The 19,483-nt window shown below is 34.5% G+C and overlaps 3 protein-coding genes across 6 annotated transcripts in view; 2 read left to right on the top strand and 1 right to left on the bottom strand.

Moving 5' to 3' along the window:
• The first annotated feature begins 901 nt into the window (after nt 1-901).
• On the top strand, nt 902-4,552 carry LOC122638071 (pre-rRNA-processing protein TSR1 homolog). 2 transcript variants are annotated; one of them, XM_043830718.1, is made up of 12 exons: nt 902-1,082; nt 1,156-1,426; nt 1,523-1,769; nt 1,859-2,056; nt 2,126-2,365; nt 2,431-2,596; nt 2,682-2,888; nt 2,947-3,170; nt 3,250-3,513; nt 3,594-3,704; nt 3,795-4,002; nt 4,098-4,552. In XM_043830718.1, exons 1-12 carry the CDS (start codon nt 968-970, stop codon nt 4,253-4,255), a joined length of 2,409 nt encoding a protein of 802 aa, XP_043686653.1. In that variant the 5' UTR covers nt 902-967; the 3' UTR covers nt 4,256-4,552. The 2 variants fall into 2 exon arrangements, 1 of the variants encoding a protein (XP_043686653.1); XR_006329344.1 differs by lacking the exon at nt 4,098-4,552 and having other exon boundaries at nt 3,616-3,704; nt 3,795-3,937.
• Nucleotides 4,553-4,587: 35 nt separating this feature from the next.
• On the bottom strand, nt 4,588-8,081 carry LOC122638072 (sodium/hydrogen exchanger 9B1-like). 2 transcript variants are annotated; one of them, XM_043830721.1, is made up of 8 exons: nt 8,063-8,081; nt 6,571-7,248; nt 6,281-6,453; nt 5,929-6,047; nt 5,522-5,683; nt 5,137-5,283; nt 4,964-5,065; nt 4,588-4,865 (listed from the first exon to the last, which is right to left on the bottom strand). In XM_043830721.1, exons 2-8 carry the CDS (start codon nt 7,221-7,223, stop codon nt 4,590-4,592), a joined length of 1,632 nt encoding a protein of 543 aa, XP_043686656.1. In that variant the 5' UTR covers nt 7,224-7,248; nt 8,063-8,081; the 3' UTR covers nt 4,588-4,589. The 2 variants fall into 2 exon arrangements, with proteins under 2 accessions (XP_043686656.1, XP_043686655.1); XM_043830720.1 differs by lacking the exon at nt 8,063-8,081 and having other exon boundaries at nt 6,571-7,507.
• Nucleotides 8,082-8,135: 54 nt separating this feature from the next.
• Nucleotides 8,136-19,483, top strand: part of LOC122638069 — a 100,487-nt gene continuing 89,139 nt past the window's right edge. For both annotated transcript variants that reach the window (XM_043830714.1, XM_043830713.1), the window contains exon 1: nt 8,136-8,400. The gene's annotated coding sequence lies outside the window, so the exon portion shown is untranslated. The remainder of the gene's footprint in view (nt 8,401-19,483) is intronic.

Below are 19,483 nucleotides of genomic sequence, written 5' to 3'. Positions count from 1 at the left end.
AGTCGAAACGGCGTCTGCGGCCGGTTAAATAAGGAGCGTTGCCCAATCAGCGAGAGGTGATTTGCCGCGGTGTAGTCATTGGCTCGTCGTAGCACTCCGCCTAGCTAGTGGCGGAGATGTCCAATGGATGAGGCTTTTGGACTGAGCACACTTATCTCACATCTTTGTTGGCGTCCGTTGTTCTCTCGCTTTCCATTGTTTAGGCACGTCTCTCTTTGTACACTGATAAGAGCTTCGTTCATATTTATGATAAAACATATGTCTAATTCTTATGTTGGTAGGATAGGTTCCCATTTCAAAGGAGGAGATATTACTTATTTATGGTTACATAGTTCTATTTTAAGTCTAGGGTCAGCATACGACATGACGATATATAATACCTGAACTAGAGAGTATAAAATGTTCACGGTATTTGTTTCAAAGAAACCAATGATCATAATCAATATTGTAATATATTTGATAACTTTGAAAACGAAGTTTAATTAAGAAAATAAACTAGTTAAACGTGATACGTTTTATTGCATGAGATACTTCTTATTTATATATGTAAATAGATTTCATATTAATGTAAAATCCGCAATTCAATACAAAATTATTAGTAAATTATAAAAGAGAAGTTTGTTTATTTTTTGATGTAATGGCAAACTACATTAACACTTTTAGGTTAAATCGTTATAAATAAGAAGGAATGTTTTCATGTTTGCTATTGGTTGAACTTTATGTTTTGGACTAATTGTATCATGAACTATACATTTACATTTTAAGTTTACGGCTTATAACTTTATGGAATTTTTTTTTTAACGTCACTGTAATGCTGTGTTATGCAGTGCTGTGTGGCTGACTCCTATGTACTATTATTACCGCACTGTTACGGAAAGCGTGTGGTGTGACTTACGCCTGGAATGCACGTGTATCATATAAACGTAGTTGGAGGATTAAAAATAAATTGTATACGATATTAACGAAAATGGGTATAACGGCAAAGCAAGAGACTCATCGACCAGGAGTTTTCAAACAAATTAATAAAGCACATAAAACAGGGAGGCACCGAAGTAAAGGTGCTATTGGCAATGAGGTTAAAGGTATGATTCTTCGATTTTTTATGTTGTGCAAAGTATATAAAAAGAATACTTATTGAAAACTTTAAATACGCAGGGAAAACAAATATAAAAGTTATATCGAAACAAATTCATAAAAATTTAAGTAGAGATGCGCGAAGACATCAGTCTTCGCAATTCAGAAAAAAGAAGAGAGAAGAAGTTTTAGCGCAAAAACGAAATCTTGGTGGCACTCACTCTGCTCCTATTCTGATATGCGTAATATCGATTCAAGAAGATTTGGTAGTAGAGCAGATTGTTTCAAAATTCAAAAATGCAGATGATACTATAAATGTTCATACGAGCCCTTGTGGAATTACTCATATAAGGTACTTTGTAATATATCTAATGTACAAGACACACACCGATTAGATGGCTATTTTGAACAAAATAATATCAATATAAAAATTATCTACACTTTATAGTATACCTAGATTTAAACAACGTTTTTCAATTATCGTTCCTCCCATTGGTAACATTTTTGCAACATTGGATGCAGTTAAAGTTGCAAATACTGTTCTTTTTGTTGCTTCTGCTATCGATATAGCAAATGAGATTATTAAAGAAGAAATTTTAGATGCATGGGGTAATGAAGTAATGGTGTCTTGTTTGGGACAAGGTTTGCCTACTACTATTGTTGCTGTTACCAATTTAGACAAATTACCTTCCAAGGTTAGGTTTTACTTAAATAACCCATTGCTATACTATTTTTGCAACAGGATTATTATTATTATTAATTTTATTTTTTTTTTATATGATAGAAACGTCAAGATTATAAACAACATGTAGTACAGACTATTTCAAAGTGGCTTCCAGAAGAAAAAGTTTTCCAATTGGATACACCCATTGATTCATTGAACATTTTACGTCGGGCAGGTACACAAAAACAAAGAACTGTATCATACAAAGCAAAAAGACCATATTTGTTAGCTGAAGATTTAAAATTTATATCTAATAAGGTATGTATATATGAAGTAATTAATTCAATAAGTAATAATGTTTGAGAAAGAGTCGTTATTTTGTGCCAGGATTCAGCTGATCTTGGAACTCTTATGGTCACAGGATATTTGCAAGGTTTATCATTATCTGCGAATGGCTTAATACATATCTCTGGCTTAGGAGATTTTCAAATGTTACAAATCGATGCCGTTGATGACCCATATCCGATAGATAAGAATAAATCGAATAAGCGATCTGGATCTGTAGAAATTGATACGAAAAGTGATATTTCAGTCAGAGTACTCGAGCGTGCAGATTGCAACAAACAGGTAAGTTTTTATCTGTGTGTTTGTTCAGATTTTATTAAGATTTAGAGGATTTTGATTGCTTTTAGGAATCACTTGAAAGTGAAAACATACCAGATCTAATGGATGCGGAACAAACTTGGCCTACCGAAGAAGAATTAGCACAGGCAGCTGCACGGAAGAAAAAGGTTGTAAAAGTAGTACCAAAAGGCATGTCTGAATATCAAGCAGCTTGGATTCTTGACGACGATGCTGGTATATGCGTTATATAATTTTACACGAATAAATATTGCTTAATTTTATTTATTTAATTTATTTATAAACAAATATTTTCCTGTAGAAAATTTGGATGAATATTCAGAAAATGAATCTGATGATAATATTTCTATGGATGGTATAAAGTCTCAAGCAAATAGCGAAGCTGACATGGCATCCGACGAAGAAGAGTATGAAACGATTACAATATCAGAGGCGGCACCTGATGAAAGTATATATGATCAGGATATCGACATGATAGAAGAAAAGGAAGCCATGGAGAAAATAAAGCGTAAGTTTGAGATGCGTGTAAAGAAAACTGTATTTAATCATCTTGTAATATTTTGCAGAGGCAAAATTGGACCTTCAATTTCCCGATGAAATGGATACACCTCAACATACGTTGGCTAAAATTAGATTCCAAAAGTATCGTGGACTTGAATCATTCCGAACAAGTCCTTGGGATCCGAAGGAAAATTTACCGTTGGACTATGGACGCATATTTCAATTTGAAAATTTTGATCGAACGCGTAAACGAATATTCAAAGAAAGGCAAGAATTAGAAGGTGCTCTGGTAAGTAAGCAATTTCTAGAAATTCTCTTTTATTTTTGTGTATTACATCGAATAAAAATATATATGATAATATTCACAGCCTGGTTGGTACATTACGCTTCATATTGCTAATGTTAAAAGAGATCTTTTTACTGCATTCTGTACATTAGACAATCGGCCATTAATCGTTTTTGGATTACTCCCAAACGAACAGAAAATGTCTCTCCTGAATATTGTATTAAAGCACACTAATAGTTATCGACAAGCTATAAAGTCTAAAGAAAGATTAGTGTTCCAATGTGGATTTCGAAGATTTTTGGCCTGTCCAATATTTAGTCAACATACAAACGGATCTAAACATAAGGTATGTTATCAGGTAAAGTTACATTTAAGATCAGTGATCGTGATATTTGCTATTGAACGATTAATTAATTCGTATTCTAGTATGAGAGATTTTTTCATCCAGAAACGACTCTAGTTGCAAGCATGTACGCACCAATTATCTTCCCACCATGCCCAGTTTTATGCTATATCGAGCAAAAAAATGGTAGTTTAGTGAGTAAAAATATACTTTTTTAAATAACTAAATTTAATATATGTATAATATAATTGGCACTCAATGGAAATATTGATTTTTTTTTTAAGGATCTAGTTGCTACTGGAAGTGTTTTATCCGCTAATCCAGATAGAATTGTTGTAAAAAGAATAATTCTAAGCGGGCACCCTTTTAAAGTACATAAACATTCTGCTATAGTTAGGTTTATGTTTTTCCATCGCGAAGATATCAACTGGTTTAAACCTGTCAGACTCAGAACGAAATACGGACGCAGAGGTCACATTAAAGAACCTCTAGGTATATTAATAATTTCGATTATTATACCTATAATATTTAAGGAAGATACAAATATTAGTGAAATATATTCTTTAATGGTTGTTATATATTTATAGGTACGCACGGTCATATGAAATGTATATTTAATGGACAATTGAAATCTCAAGACACTGTATTGATGAATCTATATAAGCGAGTATTTCCGAAGTGGACCTACGAACCATTACTCTTAACTGAAGTATCCGAAAAAGAAGACAATATGAACATAGATTAATGATGAAAATTTCACCTAGATAATTATCATATAACTTAAGTTGATTCAGTAAGAGAAAATCTACAAATTATCTGATTTATTTTCATTTTAGTTATACTTATTATATATAAATATTGATATGTAGTAATATTTATTATATAGTATCCATTCGGATAAAAATTAGTAGAGATTTTACTCGAATGCGAGCAAGAATCGATTAAAGATTCGTAAAGTCAGAACTTTTACGAATTGAAACAATTTTCTGCTATGCTTGTTCCCAGAGTACTTGCATGATATTAAAGTTAGTATCGTTTTTTACGGTTGTGTTAATGAGAGTATAACGGAACATTTGAAATCACGACAGTTCAGCGGATATGCTGATTTTTTTTCCTCGAGTCCTAATAGGCTGTAGGCTTCGAATACGAAAGTAACTCAATCGGCGTTCCCTCTCATGTTCTTCCATGCTGAGCTTGTTCAAGAGAATAGGGCCGGATATCATCATGACGATCGCACCGAGAGGCGCTAAAAAGACGATAGCAACTATCGACATTCTGATGACGTCGAGTGCCAGTTCGATTTGTTTTGGATTTTCTTCGGTCGTGCGTTCATAGGTCATGGGTGCCAATGCAGCCTACGGGATATGTAATTATATTTTTCCTATTGATTTTTCAAAATACAATGGCAATTATATACATAAGACCAGCAGGAATAAATAAAACGAATATTAACCTGAAGAGTACCCTTGGGAATCCAAGCAAGAGCGATGAATGTTCGTTCCTTCCAGGAGAAGGGCGTCTTGATCGTCGATAAAATGGCAACGGTGCAACGTGTCTATATAAGAAATAGTTTTCGAAAATGAAGGAAAGATTTCGTTGTATTTATATTTATGAAGAAAAGCTTACCGTTAAACCAATGAGTATGCAAATACAATAAAGGCCGAATCTTGATAAGGACCAGTCCGTAAAATCGATATCGGCTCCGATAACACCAACCAAAACGGGCTGCATAAAATGCCAGAGGAAGTACGTTGCTCTTCGAAATGGCATTGTCTGTTGCGTGTAATGTTTTTTTTGTTTCTCTGTCTGTCCGTCTGTCTGTCTCTCTCTCTCTCTCTCTCTCTCTCTCTCTCTCTCTCTCTCTCTCTCTCTCTTATTTATTTTTGCATTTTTCTTATTTTTTTTTTATATACCGAATATCTCGGTAAAATGAATAATATAATACTATGGATAATATATACTTTCGAAGTAGCATGATCGACTACGAAGTAGTACGATAAAGAGTACTTACGTCGTAGGATACTGTTAATATTCGCCATCCTGTAGTAGCTACGAAGGACATTATTATGATAGCAATGTATGGTCCACCGGTGATGGGGAGTTTCAATGTCGACGAGGTACACATTAACCCAGCCAGTACCAAGCTTGACAGTCGGTAACACGTTGCGTATTCCTAAATTTTTATGTACAATATGTTTCACTTAATCAAAGTTTGTAAAAACATGGTTCGAAGCAAAGTATTTTGGAAATAAGAAAAATCATTGTATCAATATGATATCTTCTTTTTTCTGATATTTCGTAAATTAATATCTATCCACGTAAGAAAAAATAGAAGACGCGCTACATATGTTCTACCAATACTGTCTGGTTTGGCAAACACAAACACATTTTATGTGTCTTTCGAAAGTAAGTACCTACATGATTACGATGGGGGAAAAAGGCCAAGAAAGTACCAAGAAGGAGTCCTACCAAACTGCCTAGGATAAGATCTCGAAGGCCACTAGGTATATACGACCACCACTTAGTTGGATGATCTTCTGTAATAGAAACTGCTTTTGCCTTATTCCGTTTTATTTTGCGAACGAATAAAGTAATTAAAACATTAAAAAATTACAGACGAGTATTTGCATAATATACAAACATATATATACATGTGCACACACACACACACACACACACACACACACACACACACACACACACACACGCACGCACACGCATGCATGCATGCTTTGTATATTAGGCATAATATTACAAACTATTTGTTTACCGCCGAAGACGGCGGCGTAGAAAATGGAGAACAGCGAGAGGATGTGTATGTCGTCGATGGAAGTAGCCGCATTAAGTAAAGAAGCCAATCCTTTGTCTTCACCGTAGCCATGTTCGGCCAGTGCCAGCATACAATTGACAGTAACAACAGGGGACATACAAGCAATGATTGTACTAAAATCGAAATTATCATTTTACTTTGATAATCGTTTCGATTATGGTTATTACATCCTATTCCTGATGTGCAAAAAGGAAAGAAAAAAGAAACAAAATAGGTCGTGTGGTATTTACCCGGTCATAAAGGCCCAGTTCCAAGGGTAATTAAGGATATATTTTGCGCAAATAGCAAGGATGAACATTTCCATGGTACAGGGTAGGACAGCAAGAATTGCGACGAAGACGGGATGTCGACGGATCGGCGTGGTAGTCAGTTGAAGACCGGCGCGTATCATGATGAAGGTCAAACAGAGCGTTCGTATTTTCGCTAGTGTTTTGAGGCCAAGTTCCTGTCTAATGTCATAGAAATTTGTATTTCTCACGATTATACCGGCTAGGAGCATGCCGAAGACGGGTGGAAGGTTCGCGTATGGAATGTAGGCGAGTATCCATCCAAGGAAATAAGAGAACACGACGATAACGAAGAGACCAAAGTAACTGCCTCTGGGTAACATCGTTTCGCCGAGGACAAAGAAGAGAGTTATCCAGGCCATCAGGATCATCGCTGTAACGCTCGTCAGCCAGAATAGGTTAGCCCACGTTATTTCCGTGCCGAAGAATCTCAAGATTGAATCGGTTACGATGATGTCGCGCAATATCGGGTTGCAAAACGTTGCTCGGGAGCAGCAGGTATTATCGTCCTCCTCCTCGTCCTCTTCCTCGTCCATTTCGTTTTCTTCGTTCCTTGCCGAACGTATGTTTTTGTTGTACACTTCCTCTACATTCATCTTCACGAGTCAGTTACATCCTTTTCTAATATTTCGATAGAACCAATATATTCGTTTGTCAATTAATATTTGAAACTTTGCAAAAGAAAAAGACGTTTTTAACAAATATTTGAAAAATATTTCATGCGCGGCGGCTATGTATTTTCATCGAAAGCGAAAGTTGACTTATGCCAATAGAATTTAATTCCAGGCCAATCAACGATAGAAAACGAGGATATTACAAAGTTTGGAAAACGATTTTGATGAGAAGGTACGCGTCATAAATGTCCGAATCACAAATATCGAACCACTCGATGTTGGCTTGTACGATATTTCAACTATTTCTAACAATTTTTTGAAGCTCTTCGATAGATACAAAAATGTGATTCATACAGAAATGTAATTCACTTAACTTAGATATTTAACGTCATTGTAAGGAAACGTGAGTAGAACTAAAAAGACGTTAATGTGCCAATAATTATTGATAAAAATATCGAATCTCGATAAATTATTATATCTGTGCATTATATTACTAATATATAGATAAAATTAATATCTGCGTATTATATTAATAGTACGATAGTTCGCGTACTTATCGACAGTACCAATATTTATCGATAAAATCGATATTACTACGATAATTTTTTTCCCTTGATAATTATATCGCTTTGGGACGTAACTTCGTTGATGTTTCTATTCGTATTTAGTGAGCGTGTGCGTGGGGCTTATTTATCTCGTCGTTTTTCGAAAAGTTATTTTATTAAGAGGAGCATAGCGAAAGACAGGCGGCAATCTATTGATAATCAAGTTGGCGTCAACTTTTTTTTTCGAGGCGTCTGTAGGTCGCCATCAGTACTCACCCCGAAGATTCCAAGAGACTTCCGCGCCCTCTTGCGGATCGCTTACCCTAGCCAACTTCCTCCATCGGTGCGTTTTGCGCGAGAGAATATTCAGTTTGCAAGCAGTGCTCGTCACGATCGTGTTGAAATTTTTATTTTGAGCGCATCGCTTCAAGAATACACGTTGCGTTCTGTGGACGAGTGCATTTTGAAATATTCTTTACTTTTTTCTTTTTTATTTCCAACAATACACAACTGGTGTGAAAATAATCTTTCTCTCTCACTCTCCCCGTCTCTCTTTTTCGGCCGCGTTCGATATCCTTGGATATGCTCTGCTCGTGTTTGGTCTTGTGGACGAGGTCAGTACGTTTCTTCTTTTGTATATGTCTTTTTTGCAGAATAATTTTTCCATGACTTTTTCATCTAATCTTTCTTTCTTCTATCGTACTTACCTATGCTTATGTCTTTTTCGATAGGGTATTCGATTTTAACTCATATAATTTTTATGATTTCGATTATTGATCTTTGAAAGAATTCCTAAGGGAACTAGGAAAAGCACAGTAGTTTTGTTAATATTTTATCTTTATACATGTTTCTTGTACTTTCAAGGTTGAATGCATTTATTTATTTCCGAACCAAATATATATATATCTTTTTTTGTTTTGTTGACACAAACATTAAATATCATAATAAGTCAAAAGGATATCCAGAATTACGTTTTAACACGATCACATGCGTATATTTGCTGATGTTTAACGAATCGCTGTCCACATTTTAATAGATACATATGGAGGAATTTTTCTATGGTAATATTATTTACCATAGAAAAAGTAATTTAGCTCGTTTGTGGACGAATTAAGGAAACTATCGGGAAAAATGGTTGAGTACAAATTTGCAACTTTCAATTTAAATTGTTTACACACTTCTAAACAAGAAAGACCCTTATTGAAATGTCTCACACTGTGTTAATCTAGTGCTTATTTGTTTCTCAAAGAATTTCCATTAGATGTATTTACCTGCTTATACTGTTATATAAATAAATAAATATATATATATATATATATAACAATTATCTAGATTAAATCGCATAAAAGTTTGATAAGAGATCGAAGAAGTTAAAGGATTTTTAAAAAAGGGAAGAAGAAAGAGAAAAAGATGAAAAACGCAATAGTCGATTAAAAAGAATTTCCTATGAAAAAGAGGATTGAGAAAGTATCGAATAGAAGGTCGAAATCACTTAATTTTCTTTATTATAAAGAAAATGTACGAGGTCTTTGAACTTTACCGGCGAGTGATCGAGACGGTGGCTATTGAATTTATGTCTCGCTAGGAAAATAGCACTATTCGAAAATGAATATCTATTTTGGTTGTTGAAACGAAGCACTCTGGCTTTGCGATAGATGGTTGGACTTCAAGTGGATTTAAGGTTATTGAACTTGTTCATTGATCCCTCTCCAAGCAACGGCATATCCACCGGTACATCCACCTGTATAGCCGCTGGAACGCATCCCCGCGTGGGGCGCGCAATGCGCGCGGTTCTCTCCACGAGATCGTCGTTTTCTTCCTCTTTCATTGCACTGACGAGGATCCTTCGCTTGATTGCAACGAAAATCTGATAACGATTTTAGTTATTCTTTTTTCTTCGGAGAATAAATGTTTCTAACTCTCATTGGAAGTACGTATTTAAGATGATTATACGATTCCTATATTATTTTGAAACAGAAAGAGGGTTAAATCAAAGGAAATATATTTTTGTAAAAGAGCAGAATAAAGCTGCTAGTTCAGCGTTTCTTGATATCCTCACTATTTATGACGTGACCTTTATCAAATTTACGAGATTTTGTGGAAGCATCTCCTGTAAAACGAAACGTTTCCTTTGAGAATGATACGCCAACAGTGCAAATATTACTGGATAGATTTCGATCTATCGGATAAAAAGTTTTTTAAGTAGTTTACGTGCTGTTTGAGAAACGCAATGTTCTAAAGATTGATGTAGACAAGCATTAAGTGATACACAGTACCGCACAGTTTGTTAAACATGCGTTGCGGCGACCATGTATCTTGAATGTAGCAAGGTACACGAGCGTTTGACGCCACACGTCCTGCAAACGACATTGCATCGACGTAATTGTTGCGTCGTTCTGCCGGAAAGCATGGCAACGTAGAATTTTGGCGTTACAGCATCGTTGCTGCAGTACAAAGAAATAAATATGAAACACGAACCTTTCGGATATGTTTCATGAAAATTATTAAAAAATTTTTGACAAATAGCTATTTAGGCAGCTCTTTTCGTTTTTATCACGATAGTCTTCGCTTGTAACATTCAGATTACGTGAGATTTTGTAATTTCTTCAATTACAAGTTTAATATTAATCTTCTCGGCCATGATGTTTTGTGGTGTAGTGTCGCACGTGTGCACTATACGATACGTTTCTTTGTACTGCTGCAGTGGTGTAGCGACGCCAAAATCCACGTTCCCGCAGGACAACACAGCAGATACTCTGCGTTGACGGAGTGTCCCTTGTGGCGATGTGGTGGCATTGCATGCTCGTGTGTATTGCTACATTTAAAAAATATATGGTCGCTGCAACGCACGTTTGACGGCAGAACATCGTGCGCTACCGTGCGTTTTACCTGTCGCTCGTCTGCGCTGATTCTATGGTCGCGTCCAGATTCGCAATAATATTGTATTCGGTAGTTGCAATGTTCGAAATTCGACACATTGATGTGAGAAAGAAAATATTACGGAGATCTTTACCGAAGTCATTGCTATTCATATCAACATTTTACTAATCCTACTGATGATAACTTAAGTTTGTTACGAATATTATATCGATACAGTAATGGTCGCGCGATCTCGAATACACGTCTTTCTTCTTTGAAGCGAAGAAACTAAGTTGTATCCTTTATTTCCATATTTTCTGCTGCGAATTTATGATTATGTGATGCAAAGTAGATCATTATTTTATCGTTTACGTTTCCCTAGACGTTTCCGTCACTTTATGCGTTATCACTCTTGAAACGAAAAGTTTGTCCGAGACTAAGTGATTGGTACAATATATGGAAAATTAATCGGTTATAAGTAGTACCAGTTGTATATGGACACGTTTTTCATTGTCTGTCGTACGATATTCAGCGAAGACGATGCGTTATAAATAAAAAAAGTATATTAGAGAAAACATTTCCTATCCGGCAACTGAGAAAAATTGTATGTTTGTGATTCGAAATCAAGAAGAAAACAATTGGTGAAACAGAGTGCGTGGATGTCATATCAAACGTTTTTTTCTTATTTTGTTTTTTATTTTTCGGTCAGCTATTTTCTCGGTCAGAGAGCTCATTGTTTCTGCCCAGCTTATTCAAAAATACTTCGTATTCGTAAAATTCGACGCGAAATCGTTGGAAATCGTTGGAAATAGTTCGAATTGTTTGCTATCCCGAGAAACCGTCGAATTCATTTCTCTTTTTTGCGAGAGCTTGATCAGTCAGCTCCACTACTCTATTTGTCCTATCTGACCTACCGTATAGTCAATAAAACACCTTCCACCATCGTGTCGTAATCTGAAACAGAAGAATTGGATTCTTAGTGACAGTGACAGATACTCGATATAGAAGACTAGTAAGAGCAGATAATGGTTGATGCCGGCAGCACTCGTACGTCTTGTAGATCGACACGGAGAGTTTTTACGATTGAGACCTTTTTCTTTACTTTTTTCTTTTTCTTTCTTTTCTTTCCCCCTTCATGGCTCTGAAATTTTCGAAGTATTAAATTAAATACTCTATCGCAGAAGCAAAAGTCTCAAAAACATTGTAGTCCGTGCGATTCAAGGGCCTTTCTTTTTGAAAAGAATTTTTCAATTTTCTTTCTTTTTTGCATAATAATTTTTTTTACATTATGAAAACATTAAAAAGAAACTGAAAGACACAAAAAAAAGTAAATATGACGAAACTTGTGATTTTTATAGTGATCAATACGATGATATTTTTCTGTTATTTCTTTCGATTATTGTTATATATACATATATTTATTTCTATTAGTTATCTTTAAAGTTATTTGTCACCCTTGGTTTTATGATGGTTTACGTTGATAATAAATACATTTTGATGAACAAATTTAAAAAAATTAATAAATACAATTGATTTCATCTTAAAGATGAAAGCTTAAGTGAGTTTAATTCGGCTCTTTCGAATTTTTGAAAAAGTTTTATTTTCTTCGGAAAAGATCACGTCAAAAATGGTGCTTTTTTTTCAAGACTAGTTTGTACATAAAAATAAAGATTTTTTCAAAATTCGTAAAAATTATTTTTTCGTTAAATCTTCATCTTTAAAATAAGACCTTCTACATCAAAATCGGTTTAAATGTATAGTGGAGTATAGTGGCGCCTTTTGAAATTTGTGGCAAAAGAAACTAATTTTCTTATAACTACTTTTCATATAAATGCTTGAGTGGTGTGTTTTGTTCTGTAAAGTAGATGATTACTGTTTGTTTGTGTACATAAACTGATGCTCAAATTTGCTGACCAAACACAAGAAAGCGCGTTTCGCAATGCTCATATGGAGTATTTTAATGAGTTTTGGATCTAAGTTTCTGAGATATCGTTAAATTAAAAAAAAATATCTTGAAGTCTTATCTTCCGCCTTTATCAATTAGTTCTCCATACTAATTCTAGTGGAACGTTAAATTTTCGTTCTGTAACCGCAACAAGTACCCAGCAAAAACTAATTTTTCTTTTCTCGTATAAGAACTATTTTGTTTCTTGCCTAAAATTTATTTAGAAATATCTATTTCCTGATCACTAGTTGAATTACGCCTTTAGGATTTCCTATTTCGCTTATCTACGAAATAGTCATCAGCGATTATCAACATGATTCGATCTCTTTGGCCTAACGCAACTGCTCAATGAAGATACTCGCGGCATCTTCTTCCTCCTCCCTCCTTGGATTCCGAAGGATCTCGTTTCGCAGGTTAGATACAAGTCCCAGATTGTTTCTTTTCGTTCAAAAGAGGCAGTCCTGACGAATGAAGGTAAAAAGAGAAAAATAAACACAGCGGAATTCGGCTCCTTATGTCTAAAATTGGGAACAGTAGGCCCTTATTCAAACTCCTCTGCTTTTACGCTAAAATTATTCGTTTACACAAAAGCGTTAAATACACAGTCACCGCATATCAAAATTGGTTGAGAACTCAATAGAATTTTAATAACTAAAAAAAAGCAATTAGAACAATAATAAATTTTTACTAAAAAATTGTATCTGTCGTTTGGTAGTCGGAATAGGACCAATTTTATCCAACTTTCGTCTATCTATTTACACGAACGACCCTATATCTTCTTTTCTGCGATTTCCAAATGCGTAAAACAACATCATTTATTTTATTACTTATAACGTAAGGTTCTTTCCAATCAAATTGCTATTTTTGACATTTTCTTTTTGTCTTCTTTGGTTCATATAACCTAACGGTCTCCTAATAGTTTCCTAAATCAATTTTCCTTGCCTTAATGTTGCATTAACTTTTCATTTTCTTAGATGATGTATCTACTTGTTTCCTTATAAATTCATATATTTCTTCTAATTTAATCTCTAGCTCTGCGCGTGTTATATTCTTCTTTTTCTTTATTCATTGGTAGGAGATCTTCGAAGTATATCCGGAGTTACAGTTATCTCTTTTCCGAAGACCATTTTCGATGGTGTCATTCTGACCGTTTCGCACTGCAAAGCTCGGTAAGCTAAAATATCGTGCAGCTAAATAATTGATTATTATTTATATTGTAAAACAAATGCGTACCAGCGCTGTATCGTATTTAAGGCTGCACATCATTTTTCGTTTGAAGCGTGTGTGACGTCAACGACAGGTATGGATAAAATATGAACTACGAATGCGAACGGGGAACGTATTCCTCACCACGCGTCTATCGTATCAGTATATAAGCTCGTGTAAGTTATTCCCCTCTCAGGCGTATATAATAATTGATTTTGTGTGGGTGTGGACTAGAACAAGTAGTTTAGTAGATTGTGAATTCACATTTTTGTCTCTTATATGTATATCTTCTTTTGATAGCACTCGTGCTAGTCATCCGTGCATCTCACAGTGATCCGTGCTAAATACGACACATTTGTTTCACGATAAATGCGTAGAAAATAATAGAAATAATTGAGACTAATAAGAATTAACACATAAATTTATTTTAAGAACATATAAGAACTAATATATAAATTTGCGACAAAAAATAAGATTTTGTTGAATGTTTCCTTAAAAATAATTACTGAATACTTATATATTATATTATTCTAGTACAAATTAAAATATGAGTTCATTTCCACACTACCTATGAGGTAGAATTCCCAGCGTTTTTTTTTACCTGGTTTCCCCTGTATGACTAGTCCACTTTATATTACTGCAACTACTACTACTGATAATAATAATATAATATAATAACAATAATAAAAATGTACTTAAATATAATTTACATACATTAAACAATATGAAAAGAAATGCATTATTATTCCAAGGTAGTAAGACATAGAGAAACGATACGGACAAAAACAAAAGAAATGTTTCGTATTTGTCATCATAGGTCGTTTGTATAGGATGGTCGTGTGTCGAAATTATCAAGGACACGATTTCTTGAGAGTTCGTGCGATAAACCATGACGTAAAATGACACATTTTTTTTCTTCTTTTCTTATCATAAATTCCTATCATCGTGACGTGTCACGAGTACATACCATAGGTATATTCTTCTATTTCTTCTTATTACTGTTCTTATTACTATATTATCATATTACATATTATTATTATAGTAACAACAATAATATCAAGCGAACTCCTACGGAGGAAAGTATAACAAAATAGTGCTTGTAGAAAAATCTCGTAGATAATGTGGGAACGAATTCGTTATTTAAATAATATATAATATATTTATTAAAAATAATATATAATATATATGTTTACTAATTATTATTTTTGAAAAAATAATCGACAAATGCGTATACTTTATATGCATTTGTCATTAAATAAAATTATAGTGTTGCTTTGTCCTATCCAGCACAGATCACCGTGAAATTTACGTCAGCCATCAGTGGAGGAAATAAATATAAAAGATTGGATAGTAATACTTTATTAAATTATTAAATAAGGCAGAAAAAAATTAATTAGTTCATTGTTTTCGTTTACATCAATACAATAAAAAAAGACTTGCCTACGATTTCTGAATTTACGTATACGTAAATTCAATACAAAATAAAAACATAAAGAGGCAATTGCTACTTCAAGGAAGACATACATCATTCAAGCGTGTATACGAAAATCAGTAGTGGGGAAATGAGTTTCTTCTCCTTTGTCGCAAATTTCAAGGGTGCCGCAGTACTAAATCTTTTTTCACGAAAAATGTCGAAAACAGCATTTACGCCATCGAACGGAACGGGCGTAATTCTTGAACGATTTTGATGAACAAGGTCTCATTTTAAAAAAGAAGGTTTAATCTATTAATTTTACTTTTCGAATTTTTGAAAAAACTTTAAATTTGTGAATACACTATTTTTGAAAAAATACCATTTTTTAACACTGTTTTTTTCAAAGAAAATAAAGTTTTTTCAAAAATTCGAAAAATAAGTTTAATAGATTAAATCTTCGTTTTTAAAATAAAATCTTGTGCATTAAAATCGGTGAAGAATTACGTCTGTCCTGCTTGATGGCGTAATTATAAAACCAGGAGTGATGAACGGCCTTAACACGGATCATTGCGAGAAAATTGCATCTGTCGATAAAAAACGATGTGGTTGCTAATGGCGCACGTAAGATTCGATTGTTTTATTGATAGATGCGGCATCGTTGATTGATAATGCCATTCGGAAAAATTACCGATAAGATGAAGAAACCGAAACGTGTGAAGTTAGTGTAAGTTAACGACCTGGTCATGAAAGATTCGTTGGATAAAGGTTTAGGTCAAAACTGTGTCAATGTCGATCGACCTAAGAAGACAGCGTTTATCGAGAAAGACTTTATCCTATATACTCTCAATAAGAAATATTCGTAAAACGGTTCATTATATAATAGAACTATCGCGAATTATATCGCAGTACTCGGAAGTTGTAATAAAATTGTGTGATAAAACGTGTCGTCTTTCATTTCGATGGATCAACGTCAAAGATTTTTAAAGACAGTTAATCTTTTATATAGTTTATCCGATAACGTATTGAGCTACAATCATCTCATTACATCTCAATACATCTTGTTTCATTTACTACGTTATTTTTTTCTTTTTTTCATTCAAGTATAGCTACTCTGCAAATATAGTCCATAAAAAGTATTATCAAGTTCCGATTAAATTTTTCTTATTTATTCGATATTCGATATTTTTATCATCTTTGCGAAGCGAACAGAAGATTTGAATATTTTATTCCATTTTTTATTCCATTTTATTTCATTTTTAATCCATGTTAAGAAAATTCTCTCAAGTCATTTCACAAACGAGCAGTAATAGCTTTTATTGCAGGGACTTTCGTCAGGCGGGAACAATTTTATTGGAAAGCGAGTGATTGCGATACGATGATTACGCGGTTAATTTATTTTCCAGCTGATTCATGTAAACCGTCGCAATGCGTCGACTCGATCAGTGATATGCTTGCGGCGAGACGCCTGTCAAATAATGACAACGAGCAAACATTGCTGCACTAAACTACTTTGCGTGTTAACTAGGATCCCCATTAATTATAGAACGGCCGACGTCGCGACTCACGCTGCTTCGTTCTCGCTTTTTTCTTCTTCCATCCTCTCTCCGTTCATCCTTCGTTCTATCTTCATGTGATCATATTTTGTTGCCTTTTTTTATCTCCCCTCAGTCCTGTCTTAGGTTCTATTCGTCTAATTCGAAGCATCGGAGCAAACAAGAATTTTACGTCAACGCTCTCCTTTCTGCTTTGTTAATGATAATATTCTTATAATTACCGTTATCATATTCGAAATCATATATTTTTATAAATATATTAATTATAGATAAATACATATGGATAACTAAGTACCACACGGGTATTGCATACTGACAAAGTCAGAAACGTATGCCTCAAAAAGTAGAAAAGTTTACGATTGGAAGAGAAAAGAATTTACGAGGCCATGTTGATATTTGTGTCCCATTTTTCAGCTATGCTCGCGGTTTCTATAGAAAGCAATAACAAAGTAGTTGTGGAATCGAATTTTTCTGCTCGTTTCCATCGTTTCGTTTTGTAAATGGGTCGCGAATTTCTAGTTCGATGTGAAACGAAATTCGATTTATATATATGGATGGTTTATATATAATCCACTTGTATATATGGGCTCATCGTCGACTAGATCGAGTTCCTATTAGATGAGACAGATTCTGGTACTTTATTTTCTCTTGTATCTTCTTCGGTTTAAGAAAGCGTATAACAGAGATCGTCATTAAAAACGATTAACACAAACAATAAAAATCCACCATCTTCGTAAGCAGTCAAGTTTATGTTGTGAGTACGTAACAATATATAATTTTACGATAGGTCGACTATTTCCGGAAAAACTGAATCATCCATCCCGAGAATCAAAGTGTAATGACTCATTTGTTCTTTCAATAATTTCATAACAATATCTTAAACACATCTGTAAATATAACTTTTAAATATTATATTAATGCACCGCATTCAGAGAAAGATATTATTTTTTGGTAAATTGTTAGTAAATTATAATTTATAGAACAAGTAGAAAATTGTTAAGAGTATTTAATTTTCACATAACAAATAACTTATCTAATTTCTTAATTGAAAAAAAAAAAAAACAAAGAGTATCGTTTATGAGTTTTGTTAATACTCGTCTGTCTTATTACTAAAAATATCTGGAAATAAATATAATATATGAGACTAGGTCCATGCATCGTATTCGCATTTGATAGAAAGTGTGAATCGATAGATACTTTGGTTTATTCATTTCGGTTAGACTGATCAAAGGCTTAACGGTATCTATCACCGTGTCTAATACATATTTCAGAAAGTACTCAATACGGTGTCACTGCTAATTACCCATCAGCAAATGCATTAATTATCGATTCATAGAGTTCCGAGACTAAAAAGCGAACGCATGCGCTAGTCTAATCTGAAAATATAGGGACTTTTGATGAGAATGGTGTAAAAAAGAAACATAGATATTTGTTATTTTTCCTCATTGTATCAGTATAACGATCATTACGTACAATGAAATATCGCTTCGTTTCATAGAGAAGCCAGTCGTTTGATGAATTCGTTAAGATGATTACGGTTGAAACGTTTAAGGCGTTCTTTCTCCTTTCCACCTCCACAGAATGGCGTCGAGTTTTGGATGCTTCTTGAGTCTTGAAGAAGCATTCGCAGATGTGGTAGGATCGTGAGGTGGTAGAGAAGTTTTTTATGGGAGATCGGATGAAACGTCGTGGAACGAGTCGCGGAATGAGCCGCGGAACCAACTTTCAAGCGAGTCCCGCGCGAATAACCTTTGGAAGCTCGCCAAAAGAGCCTTAGGCATTTCGGCTCGCTCTAGAGGAAAGAAGCTACACGCGAGGTGATTCCTACGAGATCTTCTCCCAGGAAACGCCGTTTAAAAGCATCGGATTCACCGCACCGAAAATCCATCTTGCCTCTTCTTTCCATCCACGATCGTCGATGAAGAATCCTTTGTGCTTCCTCTCTCCCCGACTATCCTTTCGATCTTTTCTTCATCATCTTTCTCGATCTCAGAGTTCAGCTCATTCCTTCGTCTCTCTTACTATGCGACCTCGTCGATATCGTTTCTTCCTCTACGTTTAAATTTTAAGCTACCATGAGAACCTTTGAGATCGTAATGTTTTATTTACCAACTGTTTGCACGAATCTCTTTGGACGATTTATTACTATGTCCTTTTGAAATTCTGTCTACCGATACATAAAAACGTTTCTAAATTACTTCATTAAATAATCAAGTAATTGCGTACGTACATTAAGTAAGTACTATATTTAATAGAGAAATAATGGTTATTTCTTTTTCGCTTTATTTTTATTAATTTTCATTTTTATTCTCGCAAACATTTTTATAATTGAGATCAATTGACTGGTGACAGAAAAGAGAAAGAGAGCGAGCGAGCGAGAGAGACAGAGAGAGAGAGAGAGAGAGAGAGAGAGAGAGAGAGAGAGAGGGAGTAAGAAACGACCCTTGAGACATAAAACGAATTTGGCGCGCTGCGTTTGGCTGAGGAATTGTAAGGTTCTCGTTTTTAACGATGTCGCCGACCCGGAAGCATATTTCTTTTCCGCTTTCCTCCTTTTGATATGCCTACTTATCGTCGGGAAAGAAAGGATGCCGCTCGTTTTTCTCCAAATATTTGTTTCATACGTACAAATTCATATACGTACACAGGGAAACGCGAAACTAGCCGTAACGAGTGTTGTAAGCGCATCTTAAACGAAGCCTTAAAGGGGAAGAAGGTAA

Source organism: Vespula pensylvanica, chromosome 2 (genome assembly GCF_014466175.1).
Source record: "Vespula pensylvanica isolate Volc-1 chromosome 2, ASM1446617v1, whole genome shotgun sequence".
Taxonomy (NCBI): Eukaryota; Metazoa; Arthropoda; class Insecta; order Hymenoptera; family Vespidae; genus Vespula; species Vespula pensylvanica.
Note: the sequence above shows the minus strand (reverse complement) of the source record. Positions and strands in the feature narration are given on the sequence as shown.

Bases quoted from the DNA above. Each gene is read 5' to 3' on its own strand.
- LOC122638071 (XM_043830718.1), top strand. From the start codon at position 968: ATGGGTATAACGGCAAAGCAAGAGACTCATCGACCAGGAGTTTTCAAA. The intron at 1,770-1,858 runs GTTAGGTTTTAC...TTTATATGATAG, and splicing joins TAGACAAATTACCTTCCAAG to AAACGTCAAGATTATAAACA. The intron at 2,366-2,430 runs GTAAGTTTTTAT...GATTGCTTTTAG, and splicing joins GTGCAGATTGCAACAAACAG to GAATCACTTGAAAGTGAAAA.
- LOC122638072 (XM_043830721.1), bottom strand. From the start codon at position 7,223: ATGAATGTAGAGGAAGTGTACAACAAAAACATACGTTCGGCAAGGAAC. The intron at 6,048-6,280 runs GTAAACAAATAG...TTTCTATTACAG, and splicing joins CTACGCCGCCGTCTTCGGCG to AAGATCATCCAACTAAGTGG. The intron at 5,684-5,928 runs GTAGGTACTTAC...ATAAAAATTTAG, and splicing joins TTTTCCCCCATCGTAATCAT to GAATACGCAACGTGTTACCG.